The following is a 27,776-nucleotide window of genomic DNA, read 5'->3' on the forward strand; positions in this document are numbered from 1 at the left end:
ACTTTTGGCTGTATGAAAGAGAACAATACTATCACAATCACATGTTAATGCTGTTTCACTATTAATAACTGCCTTGGAGGACATCTCGAAATAACTCGGTAAACTCATCTTGACAGAAAAGGACTAAAGATAACAAAACATTATTTAGGAGGGCAAAGGCCATTATCAAGAAATACTGTGCTGAGAGTCCTGACGATGAAAACATTCACTATTTCACGTGTGGATGTGAGTAAATATATATATACTCGCACGCACACACAAACAAATGCAGACACACACATCAGTGCGACTCACATCAATGTACTTTGATGTTTGGTAAGTAAGAGGGAGGCCCCTAGTGGTGAAGTTCAAACAACCTGACCTTTTAGCTCTGCTGAGAGATGAAGGTGTTGAGAGCTTTGTGAAGTCATTTGCAGCACTGGGGGAGGTTGCTCCTCGATGCTGATTAGAGATCAGTTTGTGCGTTCTCTCATATCGCTCCACCCAAAGAGTTTTCAATAGTTGTTTTGGATTGTACTACAAAAAGATAATGGCTTCATTACAATTACTGTTCCAACTGAACTGAAATCTTGGTATCATAATGTAATAGGTTTCAATTGATATAGTATCAAAATGTAGGCCAGAATGAATCAGTAATAGAAGTAATAATGGGAGTTTTGAAAGCTGTATACATTATTTATACCAGATCAATTACAGTGGTAAAGCTCAATTGGTGGTATCACCTACTAGACGAATAGATTAATAAATTATCAGTAGCCAGATTTGATGTGATCTTAGACAGGGGTGGGGGATTAATTAATGGATCCCAGTTCAAATGGCCTTAAAAGCAATACTGCTCATTTTGGGATATGTGTGATGTTTGTACGACACAACAATATGCATCTAAAAGTATCAGTGTGTTGGATTTGATGTCAGGTATAGGAACATTCCTGTCCTTAAGTCTGAGATCCACAGTGAGACTAAACAAATCCAGACTCGGCTCAACTGTGATTTAGTGGTGGAACACAGGCTTTATTCTCAACCACTGTGGGACTTTCTGTTTCCATGGTAACTTATCCTCTGTGACATTTCTCTGGCTAAGGGAGTGCGTTCATGAGCAAAAGACCCTTATCATAACCTGCTGCATCACTTTACAAAACAACAATGCAGAAGTTTGTTTTTGTCTGTAAACATGCACTGGGATGGCATGTTAGTTTGATTTATAAATGATTCAAATTTTAAACAAAAGTCATACTGAAACTATTCTGTTGGTTACAATCAGTCCATTTTAAAAGACCAATAGCTAAATAACTAAAATGTTCAGCAATACTTTATCTAATTCATTTTGCAGCGATTTAATCATTTTGCGAAAAGTCTGTGGGGGCGCTCTTGCATCTAATATAGTGTAGTAGATTTATCCAAATGTAGGGCCTTAAAGGATTAGTTCACTTTCAAATGAAAATTAGCCCAATATTTACTCACCCTCAGGCCATTCTAGGCAGGGTGCGAATTACACAATGTCCTTCAGGGGGGGGTCAATGATTTTTTTTTTTTTTTTGGGAGGGGGGCATATGTATATAATTTACATATATTACATACATACACTTTTTTTTCCTTTTGTAGGAGCCAGTTTTTATAATTACCTTATTAAAATCTATCTTGAATCGACCTTTTTAACCAGTTGCAAAGTTTTTTGGTTGAGAAAAAGCATCACATTCTGGCTACAGACAAAACGAGCCAAGAACTGTAATGAATTTGGTTATTGCTTTTTTACAGATTAGTAAAAGAAGACCTAACATTGATTATTTCAGTAGCATAAGAAAAAACAAACGCTTTTTCAAACTAGGAATATAGCCATTACATTTAAAAAAATGATCAAAGAACACCTAAGCAGTCCTTGACTTCAGTCTAATGTGAGTTATGCACATTCGCAAAAACTCTTGATATAACCTCTGAAACTCTCTATACTGCAAAATGAATCTCTTACTTGCATCTTTTTTGCATTTTGTTGTTTGTGATGATAAAAGAGAATTCACGTGAGTTCAGATTCAGAATTCAGTCAGTGAGCGCGAGCAACCCTCATGACACCGGCATTTGCGTGGTGACTAATCACAACGCCTCTGATTGGACACTGCATTCCTAAACTCACCAAAATGTGTATGATTGGTTATAATGCTAACCCTGCAAACTATACGCATAAAAGTAAATGACTATGATGTAACAAACAAATCTACTGTAAATTCCCGTAATTCACACCCTGATCCTAGGTGTATATGACTTTCTTCTTTCTGATGAACATAATCAAAGAAATATCCTGAAGCATCTAGGCTTTATAATGGCAGTGAATAGGGTTCATGAGTATGAGCTGAAGAAAAAGCTTCCATCCTCATCCATCCATCATAAATATGTGCTCCAGAGGATTAATAAAGGCCTTCCACCAGACCACCTTCCTTATACACGTTACGAAGAAAGTGTAAACTAGCGTCACGCATGATGTAGGGTAAACTTTGTGAACTGCAAGAGATTTACACTTTCAGAATACGGAACGCAGTCTGGCGGAAGCTATTTTACTTCATAACTTGTTTAAATATGGATTTTTTTTACACAAACGCATCGCTTCGCTTCAGAAGGCCTTTATTAACCCGCGTGGAGCACATATTTATGATGGATGGAAACTTTTTCTTCAGCTCATACTCGTTGAACCCTATTCACTGCCATTATAAAGCTCAGATGCGTCAGGATATTTATTAATATTTCTTCGATTATGTTCATCAGAAAAAAGAAAGTCATATACACCTAAGCTTGAGGGTGAGTAAAGCTGGGCTAATTTTCATTTGAAAGAGAACTAATCCTTTAAATGTTTGCCCAACCTGCTGGGTAGTTTTAACTCAACTATTGTTTAAAAATTGCTGTATTGCTTGCTTAAAATGAACCCAAAATATGTTGGAATTTAACATTTATTAATAAGTTTAATGAATGAACATTTATTAATACGTTTATTGAATAATAATTAAACAATAAACATTCATTAAATTGCTTTTTAATAAATGTTCACCTTTAATTATTATTGTTGCCTCTAGTAATTGTGTCTGATATTTAATTTCCAACCTATTTTGGGTTCATTTTAATCCAGCCATATAGTAATATTTAAACAATATTGGGTTAAATAAAACTGCCCAGCAAACATTTAACCCAACCGCTCGTTCAAAACTACCCAATCGCTGGGTTTGTCCATTTTCAACCCAACTTGGGCTGTTTTTAACCCCAGCATTTTTTAGAGTGTTGAAGACTGAAACGACCATTCTTTTTTTATTAAAATTTTCGTGACTACAAATCTACTAAAAGTTTATCTTTTACATCATTTTAATTGTTTATATCAGTCTTTTTTACACACTAATAATGAGATCCTCGTTCAACAACGACATGTCTCAGTTTAAATTTGACTTAATAACAAATGAGATCATTTTCGATTCTGCCGCTCCGACTTTCGTTCAAACCATGATTCAAACTCAAAACTGAATCGTTTAGTAAAATGGGCGTGTTCGTTCAATAGGCCCAACCAATAATATTGCTCCGTCACAAGCCGCAGTCTATTTCCGTTGGTTCGCGTGTCAGTCTAGAAAAGCAGTCAGAGATTCAAAGCGAACGAAACATTTGATTCAGTGCATGGAAGTGAACCAGGATTCGTTCATTTAAAAGATTCGTTTAAAAACGCCGATTCGTGAACAGCACCACTGTGATCCACTTCGAAATATTTAGCTACATGTTTTGGATACAGTCTTGGATACCGTTTTGGCGAAAAAAACTTAAACTGGCGTTCACAACAGACCGCAGAACCTCATCGGTGGAAACTTTTTAGTCACGAAAACATTATCTTTCTGTGTGTCTGGATTTGGGTCCTTAATTTGCGCTGTCCCAGCCAATGTAGTTGCAGTGGGTCGCGGTCCAGTAGAAGCTCCATGTTATCAGAGCCGCGGTTTAATGTTTTAAAGGATCTGTTTTCGTACGCTCGTAGCATCACGTGCAAACCTGCCAACGCCTTTTTCTCTCTTTGGCTTCGTTATTCTTCAAGCTCTAGGAAAATTACCGCAGCGTTCAGTTTTAAAGGTTTTTATTAATTGTTTTATAAACGTTTTGAAAAATGGGTTGCACGTTAAGTGCCGAGGATAAAGAAGCGATGGAGAGGAGTAAGATGATTGATCGGAACCTGCGAGAGGACGGAGAGAAAGCATCCAGAGAAGTCAAACTACTGCTGCTCGGTATGATATACAGTAGACTTTCTTAATGCCTGTGATAAATAATGAATGCTATGTTGCAAGTACAATGTGTATTTTTTCTGTCATGTCTCTATTTTATTCGCTTTCGGAGCTTCAACTCGATTGTCTTCAATCAAAGCTGTCCAAAAAAGTGAAATGAACTTATAACTGTATATATTCACGTTCAAATTAAAGGCAGCAATACAATTTAAGTATTCAGCTGTGATATGCTGAAATATTTTGCAGAGTGTCGACAACCTGTTGAATATTATTCAAACCTGTTTTCATGTAATAACAGTGGATTGAGAGAAAGTGTTGTGTTTGTACTAGTCTTGGCTCAGTGTGCTGTCAAAACATGTTTCCCCGTGGAAATCCTCCCCGGTGTCCCAAAACATCCAATGAGCATTACATTTTACTACCATATTTAACCTACAGCATTTGGTTGCTCTGTGTGACATGATAACCAAACCCATGCTCACACACCCTGGAATCACAGCAGTGATGGAGGAAAATAGCGGAAAGTAATGGTGTGATTGTGGCACAATTCCAGCTATCAAAGCGTGATGGAATGCAGAAGATAATGGGTTTTTTTAGACCATTAGAGAGACAAAATACTGGTCTGTCTGTTTGTTTTTGGAAACTTTATTGGTTGCATACTAATTTTCATGGACAGATGCACCCTATAGATATTAACTGAAGCAGGTAGTCCGCTAGTGTACAGTAGATGGTGCATAGTACTAGACAGCTCTCACAGATATTTTTAATTTACATTTTTAAACTTTTAGTTGTGTTAATCACTTCTGTTTGTGTTATTTGTGGATTGCTTTGGATAAAAGTGCTAAATGAATTAATGTAAATGGACATTCCCATAAAGTAGCAAGTGCCTTGTGACAGACAGGGAGGTAGTTTCTCTGAGCAAACCATACTGTGGTTTCTGAGAGGAGTGGTCAAATATGGAATGACATCTGTGATTTTTGTGTGGGATGGTATTTCTTTTGGACTGGGATATTCTTCTGCATGCAGATTCTATTGTCGAAACAGGTTAAAAACCATTGCAGAATCAAAAGTTATGATCACTTTGTCTGTTGGTGATATTGTCATATGTAATGTTTTCATTTTTAAATCTCAAACAAGTTAGATGACAGCAGACAGTATCCAAGATAGTATTCTTGTCAGCGGGTCATCAAGTCTTCGTGTGCATGAAAAACCCTCTCTTTTTTTGTCTCTTTTTTTTTCTCTCAAGTTATGAAACCCTTCCCCTCTTGGTATTTAAATCGTGCATTGGGGCATGTGAGGGGGTTTGGCTTTTTACTCTGAATGCAGAAGTATGCTGGAAGTGGGGCGAGCATTTCAATGAGCCGAATATTACATGCTCCGTTAATCACAGAATGGGCTTCATAAATAAAAGCCGCTCTGAAAGAACTGTCCAAGGACGGCAAGTTCTGAGAGTCATTCTGAATTACCAAATAATTTTTATGTGCTCTCGCTGTTTTAAAACTGCTGCACTGTAAAAAGTAATGCTTTTTACAACAGATTACAAGCAATATTATTATTGAGTTAGAATTAATCAAATTAAAAGAACTCTTTATTTTTTATTGCCAACACTGAATACACCTGATGATAACAAGCACAATCACTGAAGGAAAGAGAAACACACAATAATTAACAGAGGTTTAGATGTTGATGTTGATTTTATTGAAAATATTTGGTCACCGTTATTGTGATTAGTGTTTCGCGTAGTTGGGCAGTTTGACTCTTTGCTTTTTATGTCAGTTTGGGGTTTTTGTAATGGTGTTTGCTAATTTTACACATTTTAAATGGTTGACATTTAAGGAATTAATTTGATTAATTCTAACTCAATTCTTATATGTTGAATTTAATTATAATATTGCTTGTAATTTGTTGCCACAATTTTATTGAGTAGTACTTTTAACAGCAAGTTTAGACAGCATAGCTACATCCCTGTAGGCAAGATGATTGCAACTGTCTAGCAGAGTTGACTATGGCTGAGTTGTAATTAGCACTGGACAATGAGCTTAATCACATTGTGGGAACTCACTTGTGGATTTTTCTTTGTGTTCACTGTGGCTTTCCTGACATCAGCAGATTCAGGGGCATTAGGCTATGATGACTATACTATTGCTTCTGGCTGAACTGCAATTCAAGTGGTCTGTTTAAAGGGATACTCCACCCAGAAATGAAAATTCTGTCATTTACCCTCCTTCATATCATTCCAAACCTGTCTAACTTTTTTCTTCTGCGAAACACAAACGAAGATATTTTGATAAATTAAGAACCAAACTACATTGGAGGCTACTGACTTCCATTTAATAGACAATAAACAGACATTTCTCAAAATAGCTTCTCTTTCTATTCCACACAACTGAATATATCAGTGTTGTTATTAACTATAACTAAAGCAATACAAAATTGTTTAATTGAAAATCATTTAATTGAATTTTTTTAAAATAAAATATAAATTTTAGATTAAAAAAACCTAAACTTCAACCCCTGGTTTCACAGACAAGGCTTAAGATAGTCCTAGACTAAAATGCCTGCTTGAGCTGTTTTAACTGAAAGCAACTTGTACTGACATAAAAATGTCAGTGCCATTGTTTTGTCTCAAGATGAGCACCAGTGATGTTTTTTTTCTAGTGTACGTTTATAAAAGCTACTTAAATATCCTAATTGAACTAAGACCTAATCCTGGTTTAAGCTAATCCCTGTCTGTGAAACCAGGCCCAAAATTTAAACAAAAAATTGGAAATTTATCTTGGCAACTAACTGAAATAAAATAGGTTGAACACAGGTACTTGTCATGGGTGGCTGTAATGAACATGCACGACGAAAGGAATAGGGAACAAAAGTGGTCTTTATTAAATCTACACAGAACAAGATCGCTGGAGAAAACAAACAACAACATTAAACTTAGATGATACCGGACAAATGAACTGACAGAACTCTGGGTCTAAATGCACAGGGAGAGTAATCAAAATAAATACGAAAAGGTGAATTAAATCAGTAACTAATTAAGGCACAAAAAACACAGGCAAAAAGTGAGCTTTGGAGGAGGATGATGGCCTATGGCAAAGTTGAGGGATGGAGGAGCAATGGTGGTGATTTGGTTGCCGACACCAGGGGGATGATGGACGGAAATGGTGCAGATGGAAAAGGAGACCTGTGCGCAGATGAAGAGCCAGCGAGATCTAAGAGCCAAAGGTTCTGGAGGCCAAGGCTGAGCTGGAGGGATGGTGGAGCCCAACGGAGCCAAAGGGGTGGAGGGACGAAGTATAGCTGAAGGCCTGTAAGTCTGTGGCGCAGGCAGAGCGATGTCTGACCAAGGTGGAGCCAGAGGGACGAGGGAGCCCGGTGGAGCCATAAGGACAGTGGTCGCAGGTGGAGCCAAAGGAGGGAGGAGTTAAGACGGGATCGACAGCTAGAGGTGGATCTAGAGACCGGAAGACCCAAGGCAAATCCACACAACAGAGTCAGAGGAGGAACCGTGGAACTGAAGGGAACCAGCGGACTGAAAGGAACTAGCTGAATTTGGAAGAGGAGGTAGGAGAGGGAGGCTGGGTGGGAACTCTGGAGACACAGGAGACTTCGAACTGGGCAGAACCAGCAAGGGGAAGAAGAGACTTTGAGTTTGATGGGAACAGCGGGGGTGGGAGATTAATCAGCTTCAGCTCACCCTCAGTGGTGGGAGTGTGGGTGGGGTCTTCCTCCATTCCCTCAAATTCCGCAAGTAATCCCACAGCAACACATGATGTTGCCGGCTCACACACTTGGTCAGATGATCCATCGGACTCGGGTTCTGGGACGATCCTTGGCTCAGTCCTGACTGCAGGCGTTGTGATCGCGGCAGGCTCTAGCCCTCCGTCTGCGGTGGGCTCTGGCATCATGTCCATGCATAGGGGTGATTGCTGGCTGGGCTTTGGGTCTGGAGTGGAGCTGATGATGTCCTCTGGTGGGCAGATGGTGAATGCAGATCCCTTGTTCACCAGCACCCACTCCACAAAATGCACCAAAATCCTCTCAAGGACTGTTTTAAATCTGTATTACTGTATTAAACCATGCTTTTAAAGTGTATGCTTTAACTTAGAAACATTGAAGTAAATAATACAATAGATAACATGTAGACACCATTGGCCTGTTGCATGAAGCTAGTTGAACAAACTCTGAGTTTCAGAGTAGGTTTAGAGTTGACAAAATCCAGATACATCCAAACTGGTTAAGATCAGGATCAGATGTTGCACAACGCTCGGTATAAACTTTCTCTGTCAACTCAGGTTTAATCCAGAGTTTGCGATTAACTCTGAAGCGTGTGCACCTGAAAGTGTGACACGTGCGGCAAACAGCCAATCACACGGAATATGCAGAGCGTCCGTTTGATTCACTTCTTGTGAGAGAGCTGCGCAATTCACTTCTCTTCGAAAGATTGGATCGTTAAGAAAAATATCATGAAATTAAATGCATTTACAAGGCAGGAATAAACACTGCTGCAGTGAAAGTTTGAGAAGGCAGCCGAAAATTTTCTTTCTGACTATATCAATGCATGTGAATCAAAGAAATATGCCTAATAATTTATATTAGATTCACAAAGAGCTCAAATGAATACACATAAGCCTAATTTGTTTAAAAGCTCTATATATTGATGCATGTATTACATTTATATCAATTTAAAAGCAAGTTTAATATTAATTGTGAAGTAATATAATAGTTATATGAATATATTATTATATGAATTATACATAATTAATTCATATAATATAAAAATAATAAATAATTAGCAGCAAAAGATAAGCAATTTTGTCTCCAAAATGTTTTCACTATAAACTGCTTTAATTTAGAGCGAGAGTTACAGGGGGAGTGGCTTTATTGCATCAGATATGTGTCGCTTTACTCACAGCTGATTGGTCCAGTTTGAGTTTGTGATCTCTAACCCAGAATAACCCTGCTCCAGAGCAGGTTAGCCATGTAGCATAAGTTACCATAGCAATGAAACCAGCTAAAAACCAATCCACCTTCATAAGCCCGAAAAAACAGAGTTTACTTAAACTAATCTTGAACTTACCTGGGCAGAAACTGAAACCGGCTTTGTGCAACAGGCCACATATCTACATAATAGAAGTAATGCAGCACTCACCTGAACACAGAGACTTCAATACTTGGTAAACAATACACAAAGATGGTAACATTCGATAGATAGTGTCATTTTGAGTAGAAAATGAACTCTAGATGTCACAAAATCACAAGTTACTAAGCATAACACCAAAAGTAATGATAAAATGTGAAAAAAATGAAAAAAGTGTAAATACAGCTGGAACAGCAAAAAAAAAAAAAAAAAAATCAACCTTATTAATTATTCATACCCCAGTGCATGATGGGAACACCAGTATTCAGAAAAGTTGAGTAGGTTTTACCTAATTTTATATTTATAATTGAGTACTAATATTGAATTTACTTTTTCATGTTGAAATTGCATTTGTTTTTCTGCAGTATTCACTTCACAGAATCATTTTTATCAGTGTGGGTAGGTCCATATGTGAGGGTGGAGAGGAAAAAAGAAAGAAAGAAAAATGCCACAAAAGTCCTTTATTAGGGTGCGGTATTCTGTCACCATGTAATAAATGCACATGATGAAAGGAATAGGGAACGAAAATTGTCTTTATTAAATCTACACAGAACACTCAGGAGATCGCTGGAGAGAACATAAACATCCACATTAAAATTAGACGATACCGGGCAAATAAACTGACAGAACTCTGGGTTTAAATGCACAGGGAGAGTAATCAAAATAAGTACGAACAGGTGAATTAAATCAGTAACTAATTAGGGCACAAAGAACACAGGCAAACCACAACAGGAAACACAGTGAAAACAAAACTTAAACAGAACATACAAGTTACAGTACTACAATTACTCTACAACTGACCTAAACAAATAAATTAAAGCTAAATAGAGATATAAAATAAATGAAAACTGAAAATATAAAAATAAAAGCTAAATCAAAATATTAATAAATACTAAAATAGTATATAAATAGCACTAAAATAACGCTGAATATTGTCTTATTCATTTTGTTTCACATGTGTGCTGTACAGTTTGACTGTCTATAGGAATAGTTCACCCATGACAATTCTCTATACTGAAAAACACAGATTAGCACACTTAATATTTTTCTCACATAGTATAGTTAGGTTTTTAAAATATGAAAATATGTAGCTGCATTTATATTTTAGGAAGGGGTCTCTCAAATGGTCACACAGGTCACTGCAAAGGTTCCTGTATGAAAAAGAGCTGTGTAAAGATTTAAATAAATATCCTTTTGTTTTCCACATGAACAAGGTTGAGAAAATAATGACAGATCTTTCATTTTTGAGATGAACCCTCTCTTAAACAACTGTTAGTTTCGAAAAGAATTGGGGAAGATGTCTCAATGTTAAATTAGTTTCTGTTTGATAACACCATGACTATACCACAGGAGGATATTGCTCAGTAGGGGGTTTGGCCTCTGGTGTCTGTTTGCTCACTGCTCTATGTAAACCTGCACTGTTGAAAAAGAAAAATAAAGAGCTAAAGGAAAATAAATCATAAAGCATGATTCTGCTCAGCTGGGGTTGATAATAGTGGTGATCTTAACCACACTGCACATGCCACTGTAACTAACTATATAATTACAGCAGGAGTAAGCCATTCACACACCCATTCAAAGCGTTCACAGATGTGTATGTGGAGATTCTGTGGCTGTGCTGCACAGTCCCGGTGCGAGACCTGATGCTTGGGCAGAATCCAGACCGTGTGTGGCTCTCGCTCCAGAGTTGCAGTTAGGGAAAAGTGTGGAAGTTCTGATCTAGCATCCAGTTCATGTGCAGTGAATGATTACATTGACTTTGGCTGATCATAAATCAGTGAAATGAGTAAGCTAATTAGCTTGTTAGCTTAGCGATAAAGCCATACAGTGTTAGCCTATATGAGCCCAACATCATTTGCGCAATGGTTTTGGACTTTATTTATATATTTATTTGGACCAAATTGCGTGTTTATTTTACTATGCAACATATACTGTATGTGTAATGAAAAAGGTTTTATGAGGTACCTTTTTGAAATAATAAATAATACAATTTAAATGTTTTTTTTCTTTCATCTTTTGATCTAATTAAGAAAAATCTATGATGCTATTGTTGTCAGATTATATTGTTGATTTTAGGTAATGAGAGAAGTAATAATGTCAGATTCGTGAATTTTTGCTGTTGAATCTCTACAGTGAATCATTTGATCCAGTTCATATAACCAAATTTTGATGACTTGTGCAGAAATTGAACTGAGTCAGCTTTTTTGGGTGAACTACTCTAATAAAAAAAACCTAGATCTGGCTTGCTTAGCTGATCACAAAGGTCAGTAGGTTTGTGTGTTCTCTGTTTGGCAAGAATCTTTGGCAAGTCTAGGACTAATTTTAAAGACAACTTTTTTGCAGTTTCTCTCAGCCATTGATAATTCATTGAGCTTTTACTTGTGCCAAGACCTCGTCAGACGTGGCAGGACGTTTTGGCTGTCTCTCATCTGCAGCATGCCTGCGGTTCAAGACGCTCAGAAGAAATTTTCCACATGATTCTCTAGCCCCAAAGACCCACAGTTATTCCCTCACCCTGCCATAAATTTGGGCTAATAGGGCAGTAAGCCACACCTCAGAAGCAGACATTATTGATCTAACCCTTAATGCATCTTACAGTAGATTTGCTGCATGTAACCACCAGCACAAATGATCCTGAAGATTGAACAGTTGACCAATTTTTCCTCTGTCTTGTGCCCTTTTAATTCATTCTTTTATTGTACAGCATTTTGGTCAACCTTGGTTGTGTTTAAGGGTGCGTTCACACTTGTAGTTCGGTTCGTTTGGTTCATTTAGTCCGGACCAAAGAAGAAAAAAAAACATTTAGTCCTGGTCCGCTTAGCGTTCAGATTGGCAATTTTAACACCGAACCAAAAGATACCGAACCTTAAGGCATAGGGATACATTCACAACCTGACTGGTCGGATTTTATGACGTAGCCTATTGCCTATTTTGAGACAAAACTTACCGAACATCCAAAACAATGCTGTGTGCTGAGGTAAATGCACTCGTTGTGTGTGTATAGCCTGCATATGATGGTATTTTGGCCAACTGGGAACTCGTGAAGAGCTTATAAAATGAGTAAAGTAGTCAAAACAGCGGCGGGAATCCATCCGTCACACACAAACAATCTGCTGCGTGGAGACGCGCGTCTGATGCCTGTGATGGGCAAACTCGCGACTATGACAAGAAAAACCGACATGCGTGAGGATTCTGTCCTTTTTAGGGTCTCGTCTTCTCGTTTTTGGTTTATTTACATGTCTTTGGTCCGTGTTGCGTTCATATATCATTCGAACCTCACCAGAGTTCGTTTGGAAGCGGACCGAGACTCATCTTTTCAGCGGTCTCGGTCCGCTTGTTTGGTGCGCACCAGGGTTCGGATGGCAGCGTTCACATATGTTCAAATGAACCGCACTAACCCTAAGGGTGCGTTCACACTTGTCATGTTTGGTTCGATTAAAACAAACCCTGGTGCGATTGCTCGGTTAGTGTGGTTCATTTGAACATATGTGAACGCTGCCATCCGAACCCTGGTGCGCGCCAAACAAGCGGCCTGAGACCACTGAGGGCGTTTTCACACCTATGGATCGCTTGTTTTGTTCCGAAACAGGGACTACATTTGTTACAATGTTGCATTTTCTTCTTGGTTCGGTTCGCTTTCACATGGCAACATTTCAAAGCGTACCAAAATGCGTTTAGGCAAGTCACATGCGAGTAAAACTGCCCTCTTATTGGTCAGAGTTTTCTTTGCGTCATCCATCAAAATAACGATTGACAAGTTCGCTCCATGAGATTATTGTGGCTTTATTTGTAACTGTCGAGACACACGCAAACACTTTATAAATGTAGCCGTCTTTCCCGCTGTTAAATTATATAACGTACTACATTCATATTAATACTGCGGCAAATTCAAACGCGCGCTCTTTCTCTCTCTCGGTCTGTCTCTGGTTTCCCAGCGCTGTGTAGTAGGCGACCTGTCAGCGTGTCGAGAGAGACTACATTTTATAATGAAGCAGAGCAGGAAAAAGGCTTTGTCGGGACAGCATTCTCACACGGAGAAGTGCAGTAACACAACAGCGGCGCTCGTTGGTTTACATCTGTGGTAAATAATGTGCTCACTCACAGAATCAGACACTACCGCTTTTTATATCACATTTTCCGTTATGAATTATGATGTCATTTGGTTCGTTGGTCCGTTAACTGGGTCCGATTGCTTTCACATCTCAAGCGAACCGCTCCAGAGTTCGTTTGAAAGCGTACCGAGACCACCTCTTCAAGCAGGTCTCGGTACGCTTGTTTGGTCCGCTTTTAGTGCGCACCCGAGTGCGATTGCTGTTTTCACACCTGCCCAAACGAACCGCACCAAAGGAGAAAACGAACTCTGGTACGATTCAACCGAACTAAATGAGGCAGGTGTGAAAGCACCCTGAAAAGATGGGTCTCGGTCCGCTTCCAAAGGAACTCTGGTGCGGTTCGAATGATATATGAACGCAACACGGACCAAATACATGTAAACGAACCAAAAACAGGAAGTTGAGACCCTAATGGACAGAATCCTCACGCATGTCGGTTTTTCTTGTCATAGTCGCGAGTTTGCCCATCAGACGTGCGTCTCCACGCAGCAGATCGTTTCTGTGTGTAACGGATGGATTCCTGCCGCTGTTTTGACTACTTTACACATTTTATAAGCTCCTCACTAGTTCCCAGCTGGCCAAAATACCATCACATGCAGGCTACGCACACACAACGAGCGCATTTACCTCAGAAAACAGCACTGTTTTGGATGTTCGGTAAGTTCCGTCTCAAAATAGGCAATACGTCATAAAATCCGACCAATCACGTTGTGAATGTATCCCTATGCCCTAAGGTTCGGTATCTTTTGGTTCGGTGATAAAATTGCCAATCTGAACGCTAATCGGACCAGGACTAAATGTTTTTTTTTCTTCTTTGGTCCAGACCAAATGAACCAAACGAACCGAACTACAAGTGTGAACGCACCCTAAATGTGCTTTATAAAACAACATTGATTGATTGATTGATTGATTGATTGATTGATTGAATTTTTCACCAGAATGACAAGCCAAGCCATAGAATATTTGAAGTTCAAATCTTATTTATTTTGATGTGATGTCTCAGATAACCAATGGAAAAGTATTTTGTAGAGGACAAACTCTGTTACTCCATATCCAAAATGTGCTAAAAACATTGTGCCATACCTGCTAATTTGCGTATAAATGTGAAATATGTTCTATTTATTCCTGTTATTCATTTCACTCGCTAACTGAGAAATACAGTAAAACATTGGATTACAGTATGTACACACCATGCATCCACTTGCCTGTTTGCTCATGTTTGTACAAACATCTCTTTCTGGTGTGTTGGTTAATAAGCCATCTAAGTGAGTCATTTGACTTGGTTATAAAAAGCTCACCTATCGTAGCTCCTGCTGTCCTAACAAACACTTTGGCTGGGGGAACTAACATCAGACAACCCTTTCATCTTCAGGGCATTTAATATCACCGTATGGCAAGCGCAACCCGAAATAGAGAGCTCGTTCTGCAGCTCATGCTGGGCTTGTGATGTGGGAGGCAGAGGTTGAAAGCTTCTATTCATCTAATGTAGACCTTCTCCTGAGCGTGTGATGTTTGGGGTCAGGCGAATAAACTGCATTTATTGATTTTCCCATATCAAATTCATCAACAACTTTCTGTGTTGTTTGTCCTCTTTTAGGTGCTGGGGAATCAGGGAAGAGTACAATAGTTAAGCAAATGAAGTGAGTGTTTTTTTTGTTTTTGTTTTTGTTTTTTTTAAATCATATATTTTTCTTGTGATGTGGTGATATGCAAGAATGAGTTGCAGTCAATTTTACCTCTAGTTAAAAAAAAAAAAAAACTGTAATTGAGCAGACCCTTCGACCACCATTATATATGATGGATATAAAGTTATATAAATATATATAATTTATTAGATTTTATTTTTATTAATTGCATATTATATTGTTTTATACATAAAATCATTGTATATAATGAATATTTTATATTAAGATGTGTTTATAAATGAATGATTATGTTCCATTCAAGAAATCACATGTATTTTGATTTGCTCTCTGTACTGAATGTTTTGGTCCGTGGAGGACCAACATCAAAATCAGAACAGCCTGGACTAGAGGGAACGCTGCTGGCAGTTATTATTAGATTTTGTTGATTTAATTGTTTTGTTTGATGTGCCGTAGATGTAGTTATCCCATCTGATTTGTTTTACTTTAGGATCATTCATGAAGATGGTTACTCAGATGAGGAGTGCAAGCAGTATAAAGTCGTGGTTTACAGCAACACTATCCAGTCCATCATTGCCATTATCAGGGCCATGGGCCGTTTAAAGATCGACTTTGGGGACCCTGCAAGAGCGGTAAGATACATAAATTAAAAATGCACACAGAATTACCCATAAGCAAGCAATCATTTATTACTTCTCTCATCTAGACTGCACAGTGCTGGAATTTGAGTACAGCAGGGTCTACAAAATTAACCCTCTGGACAACCCAGTCTGAGTTTAGTACTTGGGGGAGAAAAAATGTTTATTTTTTTTGCCTTCCCAGGGAAATGTATTTCTGATCATTTATAAAACCATGATGCTTTGAACTACCATAATTGGTCACAATATCTAAATACAGTAAGAATGTACTGATGTTTTTCCTCACTGTTTTTCACCAAATGAACACAAGGAAGAATATTTAATTATTTATATACAGCAATATAGACAGTAATAAACAACATTATTTAAAGGGGGCCTAATTATGCCTTATGTAATATAAGTCTCAGAATGTGTCTGTGAAGTTTCAGCTCAAAATACCCCACAGATAATTAATTTTACCGTGTAGTAAATGCGCATTTTTGTGTGGGAGCATGTATCTTTAAATGCAAATGAGCTGCTGCTCCCTGCCCCCCATCCAGAATAGCACTGTAGCTGCGTTCCATTCGACAGGGTCCCTACGCAGTTTTCACTGCTCCCTACTCCCTGAGCACGGTATATCCATTGAAGTGGACTTCACTGACAATAATCGCTCATTTGGAACGCCCTGCAAACGTCATGAAAGACAGTGTCGCGCAGATTATGATATAACATTAATAAATAGATATTATAATTTACTTTGGAGTTTAAAATTGACTCTTAACAGATTTGAAGCGCTAACTGTCATGCCATATGAAAATAAATTCTCATTTGGTTAACTGTATAAATGTATTCTTAATCCATGGTCTGGTTCTCATCTCGTGCACTTTCTTTTCCATGCGCAGCAGCATAGTAAACACTTCTGAGGTAAATAAAATAAAATAAAAATGAAAGATCCTCAGCTGCTTTTCAACACTTTTACTTTGTCATGCCTATTCATACAATAAAATATGCAAATGTAACACTCATCGCCATAACCATTCGTACTTTTGTTCGTATAAGAATAACAAAATGTATGAATACTCGAAACGTAAATTCCTCCATCGGTTTAAAAACTCTTTCAACGGCCTTGCTCCATCGTAGTTCTGAATGATGACGCGGTGCGCAACGACAGTTGGGTGATTTTACCTCTCTACTTCCTGTGAAGTGATGTATCGATGTTCCCTTATTCCCTATGCCGTTCGCAGTGCCCTTCGAACTGAACATGTTCGCTCCCTTCGGAATGGAATTTCACTTAAGATGGCGAAATACCCTGTGAAGTCCACTTCACAGTCCACTTACGGTCGAATGGAACGCACCTTGTGCCTTTACAGCTCTTTCCTCTTGCTCACGTGACATTGCAGTACTTCGTTATTATAAACGCAGTCGGTTATGTATGTGAATGTAAACGGCAGGGAAAGACATCATATGTGTATATATTAGATCTGTGTATTAAAGTTACAGCAGCGTAATATACAGTACCTACTGCTACATATGCTGTCAATATGAATCAAACTACAAAAGAAAAATAGAATAAGAAATATATTTCCTATTTGAGAATAAATTTCTTATTTGAATGCTGCAGTTCAATGCTCTGATGAGGAGATAAACATGGCGGACTGGGGAGGAGCTAAGCTAATAGGGCAGATTTCATCACCAGTCATGGGCGGGGCCTGTTTCAGTGTGACGTCACATTGGAGTACATTCCTGAACAGCTCATTTTGAGACACTGTTTCACATTTATGGGGAAAATAACAAATGGAGTGGATGGATTTTTACCAAAATAGGGTGGTTGTGTACAGACACTGCGGACACATAATTATGTTCAAAAACAATATAAAGTTAATTTTGCATAATAGGCCCCCTTTCTATTAGAAAATCTATTTCTAATTCCTGTCATACAAAAACAAACATACAACACAGCCAGTGTAGCTTGATTCATGAACTTATGAGGTACATTGTAATGAATCAGTCAAAAAGACTCACAAACTCATGAGTTCATCAGTCAAAAGAATTACGAGTAACAAATTCCATATTCAGAATCGAAATTGATTGACAGCTTGTGTCATAGTATCATTTAAGTAGACCCGTTTTCAGATTTGTCTCCTGATTTTGTTCTGTTTAACATCAGGATGATGCTCGTCAGCTTTTTGTGCTCGCCGGCACTGCTGAGGAAGGGGTCATGACCCCTGAACTCTCTGGGGTCATTCGCCGGCTGTGGAAGGATGAAGGAGTGCAGACGTGTTTCGTCAGATCCCGAGAGTATCAGCTCAATGATTCAGCAGCCTAGTAAGTGCACTTTCTTTAGATGGACAAAGGTTTCTCACAGGCTATTCTGTGGGGCCTAGCAGAGTAACCATAAGTGTAGTTCATCACGATAACATGTTTGACATCCAGAAAGTGTCTAAATATATTTTTGTTTGTGCTATATTTCTTTTAAATAAATGTTGTTGGTTTGATGTTTTGTTATATAGTGCAGTAACAATCATTATCATTTAAGTGTCCAAATACTATTTTGGGGCATTGTTTACAGAAACTGGCTTAAACTATACAATTATTTGAACAGAATATACTTTAGATAGTAATTTTGCAAATATTGTTTTCACTTATAATACCTTTAGTAATAATGCTCTTGTTTGAAGTGATTGATTAGCAGTAAATCAGATTTTGGTTTCCTGAATGGGGAAGGTTCAGATTGAGGCACATTTGTACACCTCAGGCACAGTTTTTTTTAGCCTTGTGCAAACTTGTTCAACATTTTTTACCTGGTAGATTCCAGCTCATTGACTGTGGGGAAATTTGTGGCTTTCTGAATTGCATTGCACAACTTTTTTTCCCTCACAGATTTTTCCATGTTACAGTCATTCTTTCGCACTGTTTTCAGCTTTAGCAGCCACTAAGAATGTTTCCAGTGATAATAATCAGGAGTGAAGTTCTCTCCTCTCAGTGAACTTGTGTGTTCATGCAGTGAAACTGTATAGCCGAATCTTTCAGCGAGAGAGAAACTTTGTGCTGTGAGCTCCAGCTCCTGTATTATAGCAAAATCAGTGTAGGTGGGTCGTTGTGATGGGTACGTCTTTATTTTTGCAACAGGAGTACTTAAGTACTTCTCAAAACCCACTCCCCAATCCCCAAAATCCAGAAAAATATCAGTTTCCACAAAAATATTAAGCAGTACAACTGTTTTCAACATTGATAATAAAAAGAAATGTAACTTGAGCACCAAATCAGCATAATAGAATGATTTCTGAAGGATCATGTGACAGTGAAGACTGGAGTAATGATGCTGAAAATTAAGTTTTGCTATCACAGGAATAAATTACATTTTAAAACATATTTAAAGGTGCAGTGTGTAAATTTTAGCGGCATCTAGTGGTGAGGCTGCGAACTGCAACCGACGACAGCTCACTTCCCCCTTTCAAAGGAAAATCGAGAAGCTACGGTGGCCGTCTGGCCGACATAAGTCAAAGATGTCGTCATCTGAGACGGCAAAGAGTACGTTAGCCAGTCAAGCAATGAGGTTTCTTACTTCTAACAGAATGGTCTCTGCTTATAATGAACCAGATGACTACTACTACTACTTCTTCTTCTTCTTGCGTATTCAACGTAGTGACGATGTAAGCTGCCTCTAAAAACACAAACGATTTAGAAGAACAACAACATAATGACTAAACGCACTCTGCAGAGTGTTTGTCCGTTTAGGGCTGCTGTAGAAACATGCTGGCGCAAAATGTCAACTTGACATGGAGGGGGGCCCACGGTTTATATACAGTGGTGGTCCGAATTATTGGCACCCTTGGTAAATATGATCAAAGATGACTGTAAAAATAAATCTGCATTGTTTATCCTTTTGATCTTTAATTCATAATATTAGCAAAAATCTTACCTTTCATTGAAGGAAAAGAATTGAAAGTGGGGGAAAATCACATTATAAAATATATGTTTTTCTCCAAAACACTTTGGCCACAATTATTGGCACCCTTTTATTCAATACTTTTTGCAACCTCCTTTTGCCAAGACAACAGCTCTGAGTCTTCACCTATAATGCCTGATGAGTTTGGAGAACACCTGACAAAAGATCAGAGACCATTCCTCCATACTGAATCTCTCCAGATCCTTCAGATTCCCAGTTCCATGTTGGTGCTTCTTCTCTTCAGTTCACTCCACTCATTTTCTTTACGGTTCAGGTCAGGGGACTGGGATGGCCATTGCAGAAGCTTCATTTTGTGCTCAGTCACAGATTTTTGTGTTGGTTTTGATGTTTGTTTTGGATCATTGACCTGATCCAACCACGGCCCATTATTGGATTTCTAGCAGAAGCAGTCCGGTTTTGATTTTTTTATCTGTTGGTATTTGATAGAATCCATGATAACATATATCTGAACAAGATGTCCAGGACCTCCAGCAGAAAAATAGGCCCACAACATTAAAGATCCAGCAGTATATTTAACCGTGGGCATGGGGTACTTTTTATCCATGTGTGCACCAAACCCATCTGGTGGGTTTGCTGCCAAAAAGCTCTTTTTTTAGTTTCATCTGACCATAGAAGCCGGTCCCATTTGAAGTTCCAGTCGTGTCTGACAACTGAATATGCTGGAGATTGTTTCTGGATGAGAGCAGAAGATTTTTCTTGAAACCCTCTCGAACAACTTGTGGGGATGTAGGTGCTGTTTGATCTTTTTTTTTTTTTTTTTTGGCTTTCTGAGATTCAAGACTCAACTAATCTCTGCAATTCTCCAGCTGTGATCCATGGAGAGTCTTTGGCCACTCAAACTTTCCTCCTCACTTCATATTAGGACGATTTAGACACACGTCCTCTTCCAGGCAGATTTGTAACATCTTTAGTTGATTGGAACTTCTCAATTATTGCCCTGATAGTGGAAATGGGGATTTTCAATGCTTTAGCTATTTTCTTACAGACACTTTCTATTTTGTGAAGCTCAATAATCTTTTGCTGCACATCAGAACTATATTCTTTGGTTTTACTCATTGTGATGAATGATTATGGCTGGATGAAGTCATGGCTGGACAATTTCAAGTTCATGATCACCCTGGTGTGCTAAAAAAAATGTAAATATGAATGGGAATATAATTCAGCGATATTTTAAAAAATTCTAGGGTTGCCAATAATTGTGCCCCCCCCCCAATTCTTTCAATTCTTTTCCTTCAATGAAAGGTTAGATTTTTGCTAATTGTATTAATTAAAGATCAAAATAATAAACAATGCAGATTTATTTTTATAGTCATCTTTGATCATATTTACCAAGGGTGCCAATAATTTTGACCACCAAATATTATGAACTATTGCTTGTTATAAAAAGTTATAAAAATGAAGGGACTATGTGAGGTTAAGTTTGAACAGCCTATCAGAGGGTTCATTATGTAAGGTCTTTATACACCACTGAAAACATAGTTATATATATATTATATTGCATTTCTGTCAATAGATCCTCCCAAATTTTACACATTGCACCTTTAAGTAGAAAAGTTGTTTTAAATTATAATAATATTTCACAATAATACGGTTTTACTGTATTTATGATCAAATAAATGCAGCCTTGGTGAGCAAAAGATACTTTTTATTGTAAAACGTGTGAAAAACATTAACTGCAAGCTTTTCTTCCAGCTTTTTGTGACATATTTTGTTGAGTAATGAAAATAATGGTGGTTGTCAGCTCAAAAACATATAAAAGTATAATAAAATAAAAGTATATGTGCAGGTCTCAGAACAGGTGCATATTTTTAAATGTTTTCCAGCTTCTGAGACTCTTCTTACATACTGTGCATTGTACGTAATAGATCCTGTATTTGGGAATATTAAGAAACTACAGAGAAAATAATGTGGTGATTTTAAAATGTCATTCTAAATGCTTTTTAAACCATCCTGACATATTGTTTTGTAAGTGGTTTCACTCAAAAATGCTCACTATGGTTTGTCTCTTGTCCAGCTATCTGAATGACCTGGATAGGATATCCCAGCCCACCTACATGCCCACTCAACAAGATGTGCTGAGAACTCGGGTCAAGACCACTGGCATTGTAGAAACACACTTCACCTTCAAAGAGCTCTACTTCAAGTATGTGTCATCTCTTTCTTTCTTTCTTTCTTTCTTTCTTTCTTTCTTTCTTTCTTTCTTTCTTTCTTTCTTTCTTTCTTTCTTTCTTTCTTTCTTTCTTTCTTTCTTTCTTTCTTTCTTTCTTTCTTTCTCTCTCTCTTTTATGGCCTGATCACTATATACTGCTTGTATTCGAACAGGATGTTTGATGTTGGTGGTCAGCGTTCAGAGCGGAAGAAATGGATTCATTGTTTTGAAGGTGTCACTGCCATTATCTTCTGTGTGGCGCTCAGCGACTATGACCTGGTCCTCGCTGAAGATGAAGAGATGGTGAGTTTCCTTCCCACAGCGATCGCACAGCTGAATCAGAATGGCACAATAATCTGTTAGCAAGATCACATGGCCAATTTTAAAAACATCTGAGAAGATGGATTAATGCAAATATGGTCAAAGATGATAATCTGTGAGAAAAGCTACTAGCAGAGCTCAGTATTTTGTTTTTTTTCTCCATAGCCACCACAGGGGATGTTCCGTTTGTCCTGGCTGTGTTAAAGTGATTTTCTCATAGTTCATGGAAAACCCACATAGTTTCCTCATGAGACCTAATTTCTTAAAATACACTGACTATTTTTCCATAAAAGGATGATTTTCAGTGGAACTGAGACTATTATAGATTATAGAATTAAATAACCCTTAATTCCAACACGGCACTGAGCATTTCTTAATTCATATGCAAATCTCAGTCCAATCAAATGTGAACCAGATGAAGGAGTCTCTGAGTCATATGTTTATCTTGATGTGTCCACAGAACCGTATGCATGAGAGCATGAAGCTTTTTGACAGCATCTGCAACAACAAGTGGTTCACAGACACATCCATCATCCTCTTCCTCAATAAGAAGGATCTGTTCGAGGAGAAGATCAAGAGAAGTCCACTCACGATATGCTACCCAGAATACTCTGGTGAGGATAAACAAAATATTGTACTTATGATTGAAAAGTGGCTTCATTAACAAACATTAACACAAGTAAATTTGTAGCTTGCACTTAAACTCACAGATAAATTTATATGTGATGAATGATAATGGCAGTCAAAAAACAAACAAACATTTGTTTCAGGACAGTATATTCAACAGTAGTTGTATTACTAACTTGAACTATCTGCTTTTGTTCAGTCCTGGAAAACTATTTAAATCAGGTCTAAAATTAAATTGAACTTCAGATAATCAGTAAATCATATTTTTACTCGAGCATCATTATATTGGTAGAGCCTTTAGGGCAAATGGCAGTGTGGATGAATTATTGCTTGTTTATAAAAAGTTATAAAAATGAAGAAGGGACTACGTGAGGTTAAGTTTGAACAGCCTATCAGATGAGGGGAAGCACTGTGGAAAAACCTCTGTTTTGTGTCTGCTAGTTATCATCCTGCCGGGCCAGGTGAAAGTTGAGTCTTACCGCTTTTGAGATGTTTTAGTGCCTCTCTCTGTCTTTATTTTTTAAAACACAGTACATTTACAGATGTTGGTTTGTACTTAGTGTATTTCATTGAAATCAGTCATGTGGAATTGTGGCACAGTTTATTTTGCCAACGGGCTGGACCATTATAGAACACTTTTGCCTCGCTTCATTTTTCAAGAAGATGAATTAGTGTTTTTCATACTAGACTAAAAACTTTGAATCATTGAGATGCTTTAATTTACTCCTCCAAAAATACTTTTGTTGTGCCCCGATTAATCATCCTATGCCTTGTTCATTGATGTGACATTCTCTATATTCCCACTTAAAAAGTTGTTGGAGTAAGAACACTTTCTATTTTAAATACATGTTAAAATGTAATTTATTCCTGTGATGGCAAAGCTGAATTTTCAGCATCATTACTCCAGTCTTTCAATATGCTGTTTTGGTGCTCAAGTTTCTTATTATTATGAAAACAGTCATGCTGCTTAATATTTTTGTGGAAACTGCGATACTTTGTTTTCAGGATTCTGAATATAAAGCTCAAAAGAGCAACATTTATTTGAAATAGAAATCTTACGTAATATTATAAATGTCTTTGCCATCACTTTTGATCAGTTTAAAGGGTTAGTTCACCAAAAATGTAAATTCTGTTATTAATTATGACTCGTCCATAGACAGCAATATAATCAACACTTTCAAGGTCCAGAAAGGTACTAAAGACATTGCTAAAACAGTCGACGTGACTGTAGTGGTTCAACCTTAATTTTATGAAGAGCGACGAGAATACTTTTTGTGCGCAAAAAAAGAGACTTTATTTAACCATATCTTTTCTTCCCTGTCATTATCCTTACGCAGGTGACGCATTAAGCATAGTGAATGCTTCCGTGTTTTCCGTATGAGAATGACACAGAAGAGAAGATATTGTTGAATAAAGTTGTTACTTTTGTTTGTACGCACAAAAAGGATTCTCGTCACTTCATAAAATTAAGGTTGAACCACTGCAGTCTTGTCGACTGTTTTAACGATGTCTTTACTAGCTTTCTGGACCTTGAAAGTCTTGATTATATTGCTGTCTATGGATGAGACATATCTCTCGGATTTCATCATACATATCTTAATTTGTGTTCTGAAGATGAATGAATGTCTTACAGGTGTGGAACGACAGGGTGAGTAATTAATAACAGAATTTTCATTTTTGGAACTAACCCTTCAATGCATCCTTCCTTGCTGAATACAAGTATTAAAGAACCAGTTAAAGTGCCCTAGAACCAGTTTTTACAACATGTAATATAAGTCTAAGGTGTCCCCTGAATGTGTCTGTGAAGTTTCAGCTCAAAATACCCCATAGATTTTTTTTAAATAAATTTTTTTAACTGCCTATTTTGGGGCATCATTAACTATGCACCGATTCAGGCTGCGGCCCCTTTAAATCGTGCGCTCCCTCCCCCTGAGCTCTCGACGATAATACAGTGCATTTACAAAGTTCACACAGCTAATATAACCCTCAAATGGATCTTTACAAGATGTTCGTCATGCATGCTGCATGCATACATCGGATCATGTGAGTATAGTATTTATTTGGATGTTTACATTTGATTCTGAACGAGTTTGATAGTGCTCCGTGGCTAAAGCTAACATTACACACTGTTGGAGAGATTTATAAAGAATGAAGTTGTGTTTATGAATTATACAGGCTGCAAGTGTTTTAAAATGAAAATAGTGACGGCTCTCTTGTCTCCGTGAATACAGTAAGAAACGATGGTAACTTTAACCACATTTAACAGTACATTAGCAACATGCAAATGAAACATTTAGAAAGACAATTTACAAATATCACTAAAAATATCATGTTATCATGGATCATGTCAATTATTATCGTTCCATCTGCCATTTTTCGCTATTGTTCTTGCTTGCTTACCTAGTCTGATGATTCAGCTTTGCACAGATCCAGACGTTAATACTGCCTGCCCTTGTGTAATGCCTCGATCATGGGCTGGCATATGCAAATATTGGGGGCGTACATACGTTACGTAACAGTTGGTGTTATGTTGAGATTCGCCTGTTTTTCGGAGGTCTTTTAAACAAATGAGATTTACATAAGAAGGAGGAAACAATGGAGTTTGAAACTCAATGTATGTCTTTTCCATGTACTGACCTCTTGTTATTCAACTATGCCAAGGTAAATTCAATTTTTGAATCTAGGGCACCTTTAATTATTTTTTGTTCATTTGAACAGTAGTTAATCACACAAATCTTAAAGCCACCTATGTTGTGTGATGCTTAGGAACAAACACATATGAGGAAGCAGCGGCCTACATCCAGTGCCAGTTTGAGGATCTGAACAAAAGAAAGGACACAAAGGAGATCTACACGCACTTCACCTGTGCCACAGACACCAAGAACGTACAATTCGTGTTTGATGCAGTCACTGATGTCATCATCAAAAATAACCTCATAGAATGTGGCCTCTATTGAAGCATCATCTGTGTGCTAAGGTAAGTACAAGAAAAAAGGGCCAAAACCTACAGAACTGATGTTCTAACACACAAATCATGATTCATTAATACGTTTGCACTTATTTTTTCCTAAATTTAGAACCATACTTATGGAAAAACCACAGACCCCTGGTTACCGTAAAAAAAACATGAAATGTGTTAACCCGAAATGTTTTTATATTGATTAATATTTAGACATTTTTTATTTACAGTTGCTAATGGAAGATTTCAGAGCTTCACTGGCTGGTTGTTCCTGGTTTTGTCCAATTCCTCTGGCAGGAGCGAGAGAGACTAACACCTCGCTGCATGCACCCTTCACGCTAAATGCGGTACCTATGACCATGAACAGGATTTTTGAGACTCTTTTATTTCCACTCATCATTTTTTTTTTTTTTTTTTTTTTTTTTTTTTTACAATGACAGTCTGTGATGGTTATTATTTCTTTGGCACTTCCTTTTAGTCTTTATTTTACTGCCATTACAGCTTCATTCTGTTCATTTCCTGTTTCCTCTATCGGTATTACATGACACACCACTATGCATAGATCAAAATCCACAATGGACAGTATCATGTGACTATATGTCAACCCCCATTAGATCAAATATCTTTAAGATTTCATTCTGAGTCCTATTAATAACAGTGTATTAGTTCTTATAGGAAAGTAACCATTTTGCTGTGCGTTTCATAGTGATTATTTAGCTAATTTATTAATTATTTAGGTCTGTCTTTAAGACTTTATTTGCAAACATATCAGAAATTTGAAGAATTATGTCGCTATGATGAGTGAAACGGAGCTAGTGTGGGAACTATCATTGAACATTGTGTTATATTGTTGTTGTACCTTTAGTAATTCACAGCCTAAACACACAGCAACAGGACACATTTTTTCACTAATTAGACATGAATCGCTTTATATAACACAGTTTATATAACACACTATTTTTGTATTTCTTGAGGACCCGTAACGGTGTGAACAAATGCTTTTCTCATTCTGAATGGTGCGAAAATAATGACCCACTGTTTGGTCAAGAACACTTGGGAACAAATGCCATAAAAACAGAGTGTGATGGCCGGATTTGCATTCATGTCTTGATGGAGTACAGCCTTTTCTAAGATTTGTTTGATGTGCTTTTGTTTAATCCTGTGGATTTCAGTATTTTTAAACAAACTGACACAATGTGATCTGGTTTGTAATACCCATGTTTAATATGAAAAGGGTTTCCATTAATTTAACAGTAGATGTCCATAACATCTTGCTCCCAGAACATGACACATAGTCACCACTATTTGCAAGACAGCCATTATCCGCATATTCTAATACTGGTACATTGATGTACTCAATGAATTAGTCTGGATTCATTCAACAGTCTGTGGTTTCCTTTTATATCACTATTTTAAACATGAAAGTGCAAATGAACAACGGTAATGATGGCACTGAATCGCTAATATGCTAAAAATTTGGTTTGTTTAATTTCTGAATGCCTTTTCATATTCACATTTTTTGAGTATTATTTAAAAATGTTTTTTCTTTTCCGTTCTTAACGGTTGTTTCTGATCATCTATAATTGTCCATAGTGCTATGTCACCAGTTGCTGCAGTTTTGAGGAAAATACATATGCAAACCTTTAAGGAAACATCAGAAATTAACAACACATCATTTGAAAATAATCTATTTTTTTGAAACAGTGGATGAAAGATTATTTGATCATTTCAGTCTTCAAAGTTCAAACAGTGAAGACAAATATACTGAATCATACCTAAATGTATTTTACCATGTCTTATTTTAATGAGACCGTGTATTTGATATAATATTGTGCAATTGCCATTTTTGGCTCTTTTATTTCCTACTATTCCGATTGTTTTTCTGATTGTGCCCGTGGCTCGAAATGTATATTATGTGTAGTCTCATGATTGTTGGATATCTTTACTAATTTTAGCTGTCATAAAGACACCCCTTTTTTGATTATATAATGCTCTTAGTGTTTTTGTAC

General features: G+C 37.4%; 1 protein-coding gene across 2 annotated transcripts; it reads left to right on the top strand.

The window, feature by feature from the left end:
• The first annotated feature begins 3,593 nt into the window (after window positions 1-3,593).
• gnai3 (guanine nucleotide binding protein (G protein), alpha inhibiting activity polypeptide 3) lies at window positions 3,594-27,751 on the top strand. 2 transcript variants are annotated; one of them, XM_048209909.1, is made up of 9 exons: window positions 3,594-4,238; window positions 15,079-15,121; window positions 15,615-15,756; window positions 17,909-18,066; window positions 21,726-21,854; window positions 22,034-22,163; window positions 22,642-22,795; window positions 25,575-25,785; window positions 25,998-27,751. In XM_048209909.1, the coding sequence occupies exons 1-8, from the start codon at window positions 4,121-4,123 to the stop codon at window positions 25,763-25,765; spliced, it is 1,065 nt and encodes a 354-aa protein (XP_048065866.1). In that variant the 5' UTR covers window positions 3,594-4,120; the 3' UTR covers window positions 25,766-25,785; window positions 25,998-27,751. The 2 variants fall into 2 exon arrangements, with proteins under 2 accessions (XP_048065866.1, XP_048065867.1); XM_048209910.1 differs by lacking the exon at window positions 3,594-4,238 and adding an exon at window positions 13,165-13,450.
• The last annotated feature ends 25 nt before the right edge of the window (window positions 27,752-27,776 follow it).

This window comes from Megalobrama amblycephala, linkage group LG12 (assembly GCF_018812025.1).
Source record: "Megalobrama amblycephala isolate DHTTF-2021 linkage group LG12, ASM1881202v1, whole genome shotgun sequence".
In the NCBI taxonomy this organism is placed as follows: Eukaryota; Metazoa; Chordata; class Actinopteri; order Cypriniformes; family Xenocyprididae; genus Megalobrama; species Megalobrama amblycephala.

Bases quoted from the DNA above. Each gene is read 5' to 3' on its own strand.
- gnai3 (XM_048209909.1), top strand. From the start codon at position 4,121: ATGGGTTGCACGTTAAGTGCCGAGGATAAAGAAGCGATGGAGAGGAGT. The intron at 15,122-15,614 runs GTGAGTGTTTTT...GTTTTACTTTAG, and splicing joins ACAATAGTTAAGCAAATGAA to GATCATTCATGAAGATGGTT. The intron at 18,067-21,725 runs GTAAGTGCACTT...TCTCTTGTCCAG, and splicing joins CTCAATGATTCAGCAGCCTA to CTATCTGAATGACCTGGATA.